The sequence below is a fragment of the Stegodyphus dumicola genome, chromosome 11 (genome assembly GCF_044657685.1).
Source record: "Stegodyphus dumicola isolate Sdum_Otavi_A_Nest chromosome 11, ASM4465768v1".
Classification (NCBI taxonomy): Eukaryota; Metazoa; Arthropoda; class Arachnida; order Araneae; family Eresidae; genus Stegodyphus; species Stegodyphus dumicola.
Window position 1 is genome coordinate 53665636 of NC_140778.1, and position 11489 is coordinate 53677124.

General features: G+C 31.1%; 1 protein-coding gene across 1 annotated transcript; it reads left to right on the forward strand.

Annotated features, from left to right (window-relative positions):
* The first annotated feature begins 4218 nt into the window (after positions 1–4218).
* On the forward strand, positions 4219–9676 carry LOC146993991 (uncharacterized). The gene is made up of 3 exons (XM_085826695.1): positions 4219–5305; positions 6013–6165; positions 9201–9676. The coding sequence occupies exons 2-3, from the start codon at positions 6131–6133 to the stop codon at positions 9652–9654; spliced, it is 489 nt and encodes a 162-aa protein (XP_085682821.1). The 5' UTR covers positions 4219–5305; positions 6013–6130; the 3' UTR covers positions 9655–9676.
* The last annotated feature ends 1813 nt before the right edge of the window (positions 9677–11489 follow it).

Here is an 11489-nt window from a genome sequence, read left to right on the forward strand (position 1 = left end):
TTAACATCTAAATTTCTGCTAATCTGATAGGCATAATAACAAATGAATACTCCACAACTCATGCCATCATTCTGAATAGCGTGATTGGGAAACGAACAGTACCAATTATCACATATATCTAAAACATTATTAAGGATACTTTGCCACAAATGAATTAATGAATACACAGAATTTTGAATGGCATTAAAACCAAGTGGATCATAAAACTGAAACATTCTATCTTTAATCTTTGCAACAAGTAAAACCCAATGATTATTATTGATAAGAGCTGGAATAAAAAAGAAATCAACAGATGCAAAATCAGCTTTTTTCCATACATTTGGAGTTTTATTACCTGACTGAAAAAATGGTGTATGGTAACATTTGGCAGCTATGGAAGAAGTATTATGAAGAATGGTAAAAAAAAAAGCATCAATAATATTGTCACTAAGCCAGCCAAGCTGAAAATTATTATTTACAGGCTTCAGGGCTAAATTTCTTCATTTGAAATATAAGGATCAAGAGATTTTATATCGAGATATGTTAGATGTGTTTCCTCAGCTCGCAGAACACATTTTGAAATATCGGATACATTAAGCTCAGGGGTGAAAGAATTATATTTAAGTAAATTGCTACCCTTAACCTTAATTGTGGTATCCTGTGATGATTTATGATCATTCACATTAATATTATTTGATAACCCTAACAAACCTTCCTTGACATTTTTTTTATTGTAAGTATCGGGATAATCTAGAATTTTACGTTTTATACCTTTCATAGATGTTGTACGAAACAGAGTTTGACGTGATAATTTTAAATTTGGAGCAACCTGAGTAAATGGCATTTTATCAGAAAAATCTTTCAAATGGTTTGATTTTATTGCACCTTTACAATAAGAAACTATATCTTTTAAATTCTTTGTTATACTAGGTATTAATATCTTTTGGATTGTCGGATGCGGCAACATAACTAATAATTCAGACATTAAAGTCTTACAAGTGTTAATTTAGGTTCAGTGTTACACACAACAGTATCTGAAATAGCATTAGATTTTTTAATCAATTCTAGAGGGGACTAGTTTTCTGCTTTAAGGATATCTGTTGCAATTACAGAAGGACTTGGTTGCCTGCATGTAATTGAATGTATTTTATGTATGTGTTTACATAGTGTGCTGAAGTCTGGACAATTACAATTATATAAACGATGACACAGATTTAGACAGGAGAGGTTAATACACTTTGAATAACACTGATCTGTTTCTGAACATAGTTCATGCAACCGCTTAACTGTATATTGAATATTTTTACGTGTCTGTGATTTTATAGACCACAAACAAGGATGTGTTTCTGTTACATCACTATCAGGTATTTTCATTCCAGATTCATGTCGTTTATTATAAGTTGGCGGGTAGATGCTCTCTTTACAGTTAATTTCAACTTTATACTTATAAGCCATGTAAATATCTTCTTCAATTTTTAAAAGCACATTAATTAAATTATCAAGGCGTCTGTTAAATTTACATGGTTTTCAATTTATTGTGAAATGACTTGCAATACATGTTAGTATCTGTGAATGCATGAGGGAAGTTTCTGTATGCCATTGACCACAGACTTGCTCGACAAAAATAATACTCCTCAAAATAATTTACAAACGATGGTGCAACAGCTCGAAACTTTTGAAGGAAATTATCCATCATAGAAATAAATAAATAAGAATTAGTTTCTTCAAGCAATATAACTAAATTAAAATAAATTTCATCCCTAAGTTTTTGACTTCAAACCATTCGAAATACACTACGTTGCCATGCACGATGTACATGCTATTTACATAGTATATGTTTAATACCTGGACCAAATGCTTTTTCAAATGCAGGATGTGTAGTTTTATCATCATCTGTCATTAAACAATTAATATTAAGCTCAGGTATTACACATTTGATACTAAGAAATAAATTGTACATCGTATCCTGATCCAACTGATTTGAAATAAAATGTGCTACGGGGTAACCACTACCAAATTCATCTGGGACAATTAAATTTAGCAAATAAAAATCATACTGATTTGTTTTGTGAGTAGAATCTATACATAAAATCCTGCCACAACCTTTAATCATCATTTCTTTTTGCTCCTTTGTCTGCAATCCTAGTGCAAAAGACTTATTTGGAAAAGACAGTGTGTCAAGGCCTTTCGGACCATACAATGTTGGTTTTCCTTGAGATTTGTAAATAAGAATAGGGTCATACGATTCCTGCCTAAGTTTCTCAACCATGGCAGCAACAGAAAGTGAATCATCACTAAGAGAAGAAATCATTACACGCTTTACATAGTAATTTATAGTCCTACATGTTACAAAATTATCTTTAATACTTAAGCTCTCTCTATTATCACGTGATCCACTTCCATCTCGGATAAATTCCTGAATTTGATCGGTGGAAACACCTAACTGAGCATAAGTTTTGATTTGATCACGACAATTCTGACTAAGCTGTTGAAATTTGGTATTTTCAAACGACAGCTCATGATTGTGACCTGAATAAAAAATAGCTGTCACAAGATCTTGTTCCTCAGAAACTAAAATTCTGGATGGACATCTGAAGCCTAATGATAAAGAACCTTTAAGATTTTTTCTACTTGAAATTGGCACTGGTTTTTTTGTGTTACATTGAAGTGACAACAATAATAATGGTATGCTTTATTAACTTTATGTTTACTCCTAGAACACTTCTTAAAAGAACTGAATGTTTCCTTAGACATTCTAACCACAGCTGAAACTCCACCATTGATGAAAATGTAAGCTCCTTCACATCCATCTCACAATTGTGAAATTCAGCCAAATGTTTATTACGATCACTAATAAACCGGAAGGATGCCTTGCAATCCGGAAAAATACACGGTTTACGAATATTTAAATTATTTTTAGAACAGCAAAACTTCTTATGATGAAAAAGGTTACTGCGGGTTTTACAGTCTATCTCACAGTTGTCACAAATATATGATTTTGAATCAATTTCAGAAGACACAGATTTACACTTTTTTTTATGATTAAAAAATGACTGTCTTGAAGCATATGACTTCATGCATACCTCGCACGTTCTTGGATATTTATTTTCTATTTCATCATTCTTTATGGTAGTACATAAATTATCCTTATTTAAAATTTTACAGTTACGTTTGTATCTTGATAAAGTTTCTTTACAAGAGAAATCTTTCTTACAACATGGACAAATTATAGTCTTTATATTTGGGTTAACAGAGGTAATAACTTTGCAGTTTTCTTCAACATACCCATTTTCAGATTTCTGTACATTACTTTCACCCTGATTAGAATCATTTGCACCCCCAAACTTAATGTTAGAACATTCTGAATAATTTTTAAGAATAGAAAACTTGTTAAAATGAAAATATGGATGGTAAGAATTAAAATTTGCACAAGAACCAACAACTGATGGAGTATTGGAATTGGTGACAAGCTCAGTAGATGAAACAGAGCCGCAAAAGCCAGTAGGCTGAGAAGTGACTAACGACATAAAAGAAAATTTAGATACAGATGTAGTAGCATTCTGCAAATCTGAATCAGAGCAAACAAATGAACCCTTAAAAACTGGAAAATTCGACATGGAAGTACAAGAATTGAAACTGATACCAAGATGAGATGATGATGAATTGGAATCCGAAGAGCCTGCAGGTTGAGAATTAGACACTGAATTTCCAGGAAGTTCAGAAATAGCTGCAGTATCAGGAAGTTGAGATCCAGTAGAATTTAAAACACCTGATGTAGTGTGGACAGTACATTCGAGAGCTGGAAAATCCAATATATCAAAACACTGGAACTGCTATCCAAAATTGTACTAGAAAATCCATGTTTTAAAACATCTGAGTAAAGTGGCTTAAGAGGTGGATCCAAAAAATTTACACTAGTGCCAAATGAATATTCAAGAAGTGGAAAATCTGATAAACTCGGAATACTGGGATTAGTATTCAAAACAGAGCTAGTAAAACAATCATGCTTTAAAACATCTGAATAAAGCGGTTTAGAAGAAGAAACATGACACAAAAAATTTCTAGAATTACAAACCCGAACACTGGAAACTAAAGAACGTTTCACAACATCTGAAAAGAGTGGTTTGGAAACAGAAGCACCAAGACTACTACCCAAATGAGTACTCAGAACAGAAGGAATACTGGTTAATGCTGGGAAACTGCTAAGGGATGTAGAACAAAATGGTGCACTTACCTCTGCAACAGTCAAACTTCTCCTGATATCTTTTAGCAAAAATTTTCCCCAGCTGCTGATTACCTCTCCGATTAAGGTGTAAACCGTCTCTGGATAAACAAGTACTCCAAGAATAATCAAAAGAGCTGCAAAAGAAAAACCCATCTTTACCTTCGTATGTTGCGAGAAGTCTTGAATTTATTTTTAGTATCTTCCTATTAAGTTCTTGTAGGTGATACGTGTTACAATCTCGATATAAATCCCGGCATCGTGGGAGAACACCTGAAAACAGAATGACCTTCGGGTTTAATCGTTCAATTCCCTTATATAGACAACCATATTTACGATGAATTTCATCTAAATCGTCATTTGAATTATTGGTACCAACGTGGACGAAAACTAAATGAAAATGGTTGTTCATAAAGGCAATCTCACGTGTCAACCTTTCAATCCTAGCTCCTGGAAAGCAACGAAAATCAACTTCGTAATCAGGTAAATTCGCAGACAAATATTCTTGTAAATATTTAATTATAGAATTCCCGATTATGAGTATTTTCATCTTTTCAGATTGCTTAGACAAACACATAACTAAAATAAGATAATTAAAACTCAAAATATCAGCGCTAATACTACGTACCTTGCTACAACAGCAGTACGAGCAAGCAAAATGGCGAGAACCTGTTTGCTTACTTCCAAAAATTACATTTGGCTTCATTTTTCAATTTTGGCGCAAATTACGGTACCTCTTAAGGCCCGTTTACACTAGCGGAACTTTGGTCCCAAGAAGCGTAAGCTAACGTCCTAAGAAACGTAACCTAAGTCGAGCGGTTAATCTTCAAAGGGAATTGACGTAAACCCAAGAGATGGAAAATTTTAACTCCGAACCTATGAGATGAAAGCTTTGGCCAATCACAGACTTACAAACTATCACAAGGGTTTTGTTGATGCTTTAAGCGAAAAACATGGCTGAAGATTTGACTACGTCTGACTGCAAATTAATTGCAGAAGTACAACACCATCCGATTTTATGGGATAATAGAAAAAAAGAATATCGAATGAAAAGAGGACAAGACGTTGCTTGGCTACTGGTTGCCGAAAGATTGAACCGAGATGGTATGTATCCTTTTATTTATTTTTTTGCTCCTTTCGGATTGCAATGTGCTCTCTTTTATTCTAGTTCTCTTTCGGCTAACGCAATTGTTCAAGTACAAAATAGGTTTAATAACGATTACACGATAAAAATTTGTTGACATATGTTAAATTATATCATTTTAGAACATTTCTGAAAATCTGAGTTTCATAAAATTTAAATAAGCTCAGTAGATGGATTTTTTTTAAATTAAAGTTTATTAACTGCTTTAAAATGTATCTAAATGTACACTGTTCTATGAAAATTATATGCAGCAACCTTCAATTATATATATTTAAAATTTTTCCCAAATTATAGCAATTCAGATGATTACATAATTTTAGCTATTGTCTTTACATTAGTTTGTTCTTCTTTTTTGCAACATGTTACTGAAGGCTTATGAGAAGAAGAAAGTAAAAGTAGTAAGTGTGAAGATCAACAGTAGTAAAAATTTGATTAAAGTTCTCCTCAATTTTCAGAAATACATTTTCTTCATTTCTCATGCAAATGTTTATTCCGAAATACATAAAAAATCCCTAAATATATAAGATCCATATTTCATTTTCATATGGATACATTTTGAATCTCATATAATTAGTATAATTGTTTGCATAAAATATTAATAATTAAACAGTAATTAATTACAGTGGTTGAATTAAAATTTCGGCTATATTTTTTTTTAATTTCACAGTTGAAGAGGTTATTACCGGTGGCAGAATCTGCGTAAGCAATATAGCCGAAGAAAAACAAAATGCAAAAGTGGAGCTAGTGCAGAGTCTGCAGAGCAGCAATGGCATCTGATGCCCTAAATGTCATTTTTGGATCCATGTATCCGCCATCGAAAGTAAATATTCAGAATCAAATTATTTAGTTATGTTAAATATAAAATGATAAATTTTCATATTAACAATACAATCTTACTTGTTAGTAGTCTGTAATATTATAAAGCATAAATGGATTATTTGGAGTTATCCTAGGTTGACTAGCAATCAAAAATTGTAACTTTATTGATATAAATTTATTAAATATGTTAGATAGTCACATATGTGGATATAAACCAATTTACTTAAGAAATTCCTCCCCTTAGGCAGATATGCTTTGCCATAACTCAAATTCTATCCAAATATTTACGCTCTGGAAAACAAAAACTTCTACACAATTTTTTTTAACATTTATTGCCTCATCACTCGTTATGAATGGTTTAACACCTTGTAAATGTGTTGTAATAAAACTGTATTACACATTATAGTTTTTTTCTAACGTGTTTGGGCCAACTGAAGTTCTTACCCTTAAAAAATGTTGTAGAAACTTTGCTGTTCTGTACTTTTTTAATCTTTCCAATTAAAAATAGGCCAATATTTTTGCAATGTAAACTTATTAACAAAGTACAGCATATGCATAATATAAACAAAGCACTTGCTCTTTCTTTTGAAAGCTGAGTTTCTAAATATTTTGATGAAGACTCGTCTGTATATGTTTTTTTTTTCTTTTTGTGGCCAATTTCTTTTTATAGTTTATCCCTCTATAGTTGATGCCCATATTTCTGTACTCACACAGCTCAAAACTGATGTGTTACTGACCATTTTGATGTTCAGAAGTTAGTCTTTGAGATTATGCATACCTGCTTTAATTTTATGAAATTACTTTGCACTTAACACATAAAGCCTGGGATTAATTATCATAATACCATCAGATCAAGGAGTTGTGCTTAAATTATTACATTAATTCATAATGAAAATAAATACAAAAGTATATATGAAACTGAATTAAAAAATGAAGTTGTGATACTTTATTACTGAACTAACTGTTAAAATCTTTCATGGCATGAAATTTTTCAAAACAGTCCCCAAAGTATAGTGATCTTTTTTTATTTATAGAATGTGAAATGTGTAAGCCAAGATTATATAAAATTGTCTTAAACTGTAAGATACAAAAAATTTGATAAAATTCTCTTGTGATTGTGTTTCTATAAAAAGAAATAAGAGTTATTAGTGGCTCAATATTTTCATTTATTACATAAGGGCTTTGTATGCATATTCAAAATTTCTTCAATGAAGGCAAGAGATTCTTCTTTTTCATCTAAAATATTGATTTCTTTATAATTACTATATGAAGTCATTTAAAGTCATCTCTATTTAGGGCATACTACATTATTGTTACTGTCAAAAACACTACTGTCATCACAACTGTTAAATTGCAGTCTCCATTACATCCATGTTATTTAACTCATAATCCCGCTCATCTTCACTATTATAAATTTGATTTTCTATGGCATTAATATAAATAAATGTTACATTATAAATAACATTTATTTGGATTAATGAGAAGGATGAAACTGTTTGTGCTGAGATGACAGATTGTCATAATTTTGTTCCCTGGTTAATTTTAATCTGAGATGCGATTCCACATCCAATAATCTGTTCCATTTTTTCATCTTAATGTCTACAAATACAGGCAAATACCGAAAATCCGCCAACTCCTGAAATCCGCGTTGCCTCTCAGAATATAAGCATTCAGTTTATATTCTGAGTTTCTTGGTTTCGGAAACCGCAACATTGAGTACAAAATATCGAAGAAAAAATACTTACCGAATAATGACGTCATAATAACTGGATAATAATGAGTCATAATGGAAATACCAAATTTTTGACATAAAAAGTTTAAGAAAAAAGATAAGTTTTTTTTCCTTCTAAACTGCATCGAGGTAAAAAAGCAGACGATTCACTCTTTGTTCAAGTTCATGATTCAGGTTGTTGTATTTTCTGAGCTTTGTTATTTTCACAAGATTGTTTAGTGCTGCCATTTTTTTTTATCCGGATATTTTGTGGATAAATTAAGAATATTTTAAATTTCAGTCCTTGTTAATACAATGACAGATAAGAAACACACTCATGATTTTACTGCTTGCAACTTTGAAAAACGTAAACACGTTGCATTGACAGTAACGCGAAAAGTGCAAATTAGATGGAGGCAGGTGCTACTCCTCTATATAGCAGAATGGTATGGAATTGGGACATGATTGTGTATGATATACGGAAAAATAAAGAAAAGCTGTTGACATTTTACAGCAACAGTGATTCTAACGCTGCAATCCGAAATCTTTGCATGAGGCGAAATCGGCAAACCTCGATGCTGTGTACATATAATTCAATGAATAATATAATCATATATGTAATAATAATTTAATGCATATAATAAATTATTGCAGTAATGTATGTAATTTAATTAAATGTATCTAATACACCTTATTTATTTTGCACCATACGTCGGAAAATAAATTATTCATGTCATTTTGCCTTCTCCATATTTGTACGATAAAATTATTAGTGAGTAAATATGACAATTTGGTTGTATATTGCAGTACAAAAGATTCAAAGAGTGATGATGATTTTACCCCTTCCCATATTTGATAAAATATTTTAATTAAAAACAAAATGTGATCCAGCATTGCTCCAAGAATGTAATGACTAGGAATTACCCCATACAACTGGATGTGACAAACTGTATTTTTTTAGAAATTATTCTTTCAAATATTAATAAACACAAAATATTATGTAAGAAAAGAATCCAATGGGATGTTATAATTCAAATTAACAAAAAAAGGCTTTTTAGTTTCAGGTAATCACACTGAAGCAAGAAGACTCTTGGTTTACATTATTTTTCATGCTAAATTTTAAGATCTATTTAAATTGTCTGCAGTTCATAAGTAATAAAACTTAAAACTATTTAATGCAGTAACAAATAAGATTCTAAATTTGCTTATTTCACTACCTAATTACAAAATAATATGTATTATTTTGTATCACAAAATAATCATTAATGTATTAAAAATATTTTTCATATGCATTTGATTTTTTTCCTTGTTTTCTTTCTAAACAGGACACAGGCAAACTTTCAAGGAAACAAAGAATTCGAGGAGCTTAATTTCACAGTAGAATCTGTTGTCTCCGAGTCTTCAGATAATATTGAATATCCGACAGAACCTGAATATGTGGAGCCATCTGTTATTCACGTTATGCCCTCATGTGAATCACCTTTATCACCTGCATCAAGCTCCAGACAAATCTTAGATAACACTAATTCAAATAATAATGATGAAAATACTCCTAGAGGGAAGAAAAGAAAAAAGAAAGAAACAGTTGAAAGTTCATTGCTTTCTGTTATTGATGAAACAAGTAAATATTTAAAAAATCACCATCGATGTGAAAATGATGATGACGATGATGATAATTTATTTTTATTGAGTCTCCATAGTGATTTGAAAAAAATGACCGATGAAAAAAAATTGGAAACGAAAATACAATTTTTACAAATTATGGCAAGAAATAAATGAAATTATTTGTACATAACACTAATCATTTGTTTTATTTACATATTTCATAAATATTTTCAAAAAATAAATTTACACAAGAAATGCTTTCCTTTCTTGCCATGGTACTGCTCCTTCTGCAGAAAAATATTCACAAAAATTATCTCGAACTGCAGATGCAGCACGGGATGAATTATTGGCCCCTAGACGGCCAAGAGGTTGCCATGTAAATTCTTCTGTTCTCCACATACCTTCTTTAATGGTGGCATTTGAAAGAAGAGAATCAGCAAAGTTCACTGGACAGTATTTCTTAGCTGCCTTTCCCAACTTATTTTTCATTAAGTAATTATGAAGGCAACAGCATGCCAAAACTACTTTATTAGCATGCTCTGGGTTCAGGGCAATTTCAGTACGAAGTACTCTCCACCCAGATGCCAATATGCCGAAAGCATTTTCAACGCACCTCCTTGCTCGAGAAAGTCTGTAATTAAAAATTTTTCTTTCATTCGACAGAAATTTGCCAGGATAAGGGCGTAAAATATTTTTCCTGAGTGGAAAAGCCTCATCTCCAACAAATACAAAAGGCAAAACTCGATCACTGTTTAATAATGGTGTTGGATTTGGCAATGAAAACAAAGTTTCACTAACCAAAGCTTTACCTAGTGAACAATTACCGAAAATTCCACCATCACTGATGCGTCCATAGTTGCCTGAATCAACACAAAGGAAAGTGTAACTAGCATCTGCCACTGCCATTAGGACTATGCTGTTATAGCCCTTATAATTATAATATGTTGATCCAGCTGACGGTGGAGCTTGTATTTTGATATGCTTATCTACAAGGAAAAAAAAAGCAATAATTATTAATTGCCTAAAGAAAAATAATATACACTTTAATGATAAAAATTAATATAAATACTTTTTCCAATAATAAATTCAGTTCTTAAAAAAGTTCTTAAATTAGAAACTTGCAAAAAAATTCCTTTTTATATTAAAATTTGTTTTTCATTTATTTATTATGAAACAATTCCAGTCTTTTGATATTTTAAGACAGCTCATATATCAAGTTAGATGATTCTGCAATATTTTATATTTATCTTTGAAAAGAATCTTCATTTGCCTAATTTTAATATAATGCAGTTTTTGTATTTCAAAAGTAGTCACTGACAAATAAATATGAAATGCAAGACATAATACATACCATCGATTGCACCAACACAGTTGGGAAAATTCCATTTATATTCAAAACCTTCTGCTATTACAGCCCATTCATCTGATGATGCTGGTATAGCCATAACCAGTAGCTGTAAGACTTGCCATATGACATCACAGGTCTCTCGAATAATATGTGAAACTGAAGATTTAGAAACACGGAAAGTGTATGCCAGGTCTGTATAATTAGTTCCAGATGCTAGAAATCTACAAAAACATTCTGAATCAATAATTAAATTTTTGCAGTTTTAAAAACATGTTGTTTAAAAATGAACAAAGGGCAATCTGTAGCAGTATGCAAGTTTTAAAAAAGGTTCTTTTTTTGGGGGGGGGGGTCAGTTTCAAAGAGATTGCAATTTTCTTTCTTATTATTAAACCATAGAAAATAAATGCTTTATTTATGTAACTTATTTTGATAAAATTATTCATAATTTTTTAAATGCATTACAAATTTTAAAAAAATATGAATTTTAAAAAGTTCAATTAGACAGAAGTATAAAATGTTCTGACAAGAACATTAATTTTCAATTATATATACTACACAAAACTGGAATTAGATGTAATAAAGACTTTCAAATAGAGCTGGTGCCAGAGCATATGCAACCAGTGTGACCACACCAGATGACAAAATTATTAGAATTTAGGAA

Excerpts from the sequence above, each read along its gene's own strand:
- LOC146993991 (XM_085826695.1), top strand. The coding sequence starts at position 6,131 with ATGTCATTTTTGGATCCATGTATCCGCCATCGAAA. Across the intron at positions 6,166-9,200 it reads CCATGTATCCGCCATCGAAA|GACACAGGCAAACTTTCAAG; the intron begins GTAAATATTCAG and ends CTTTCTAAACAG.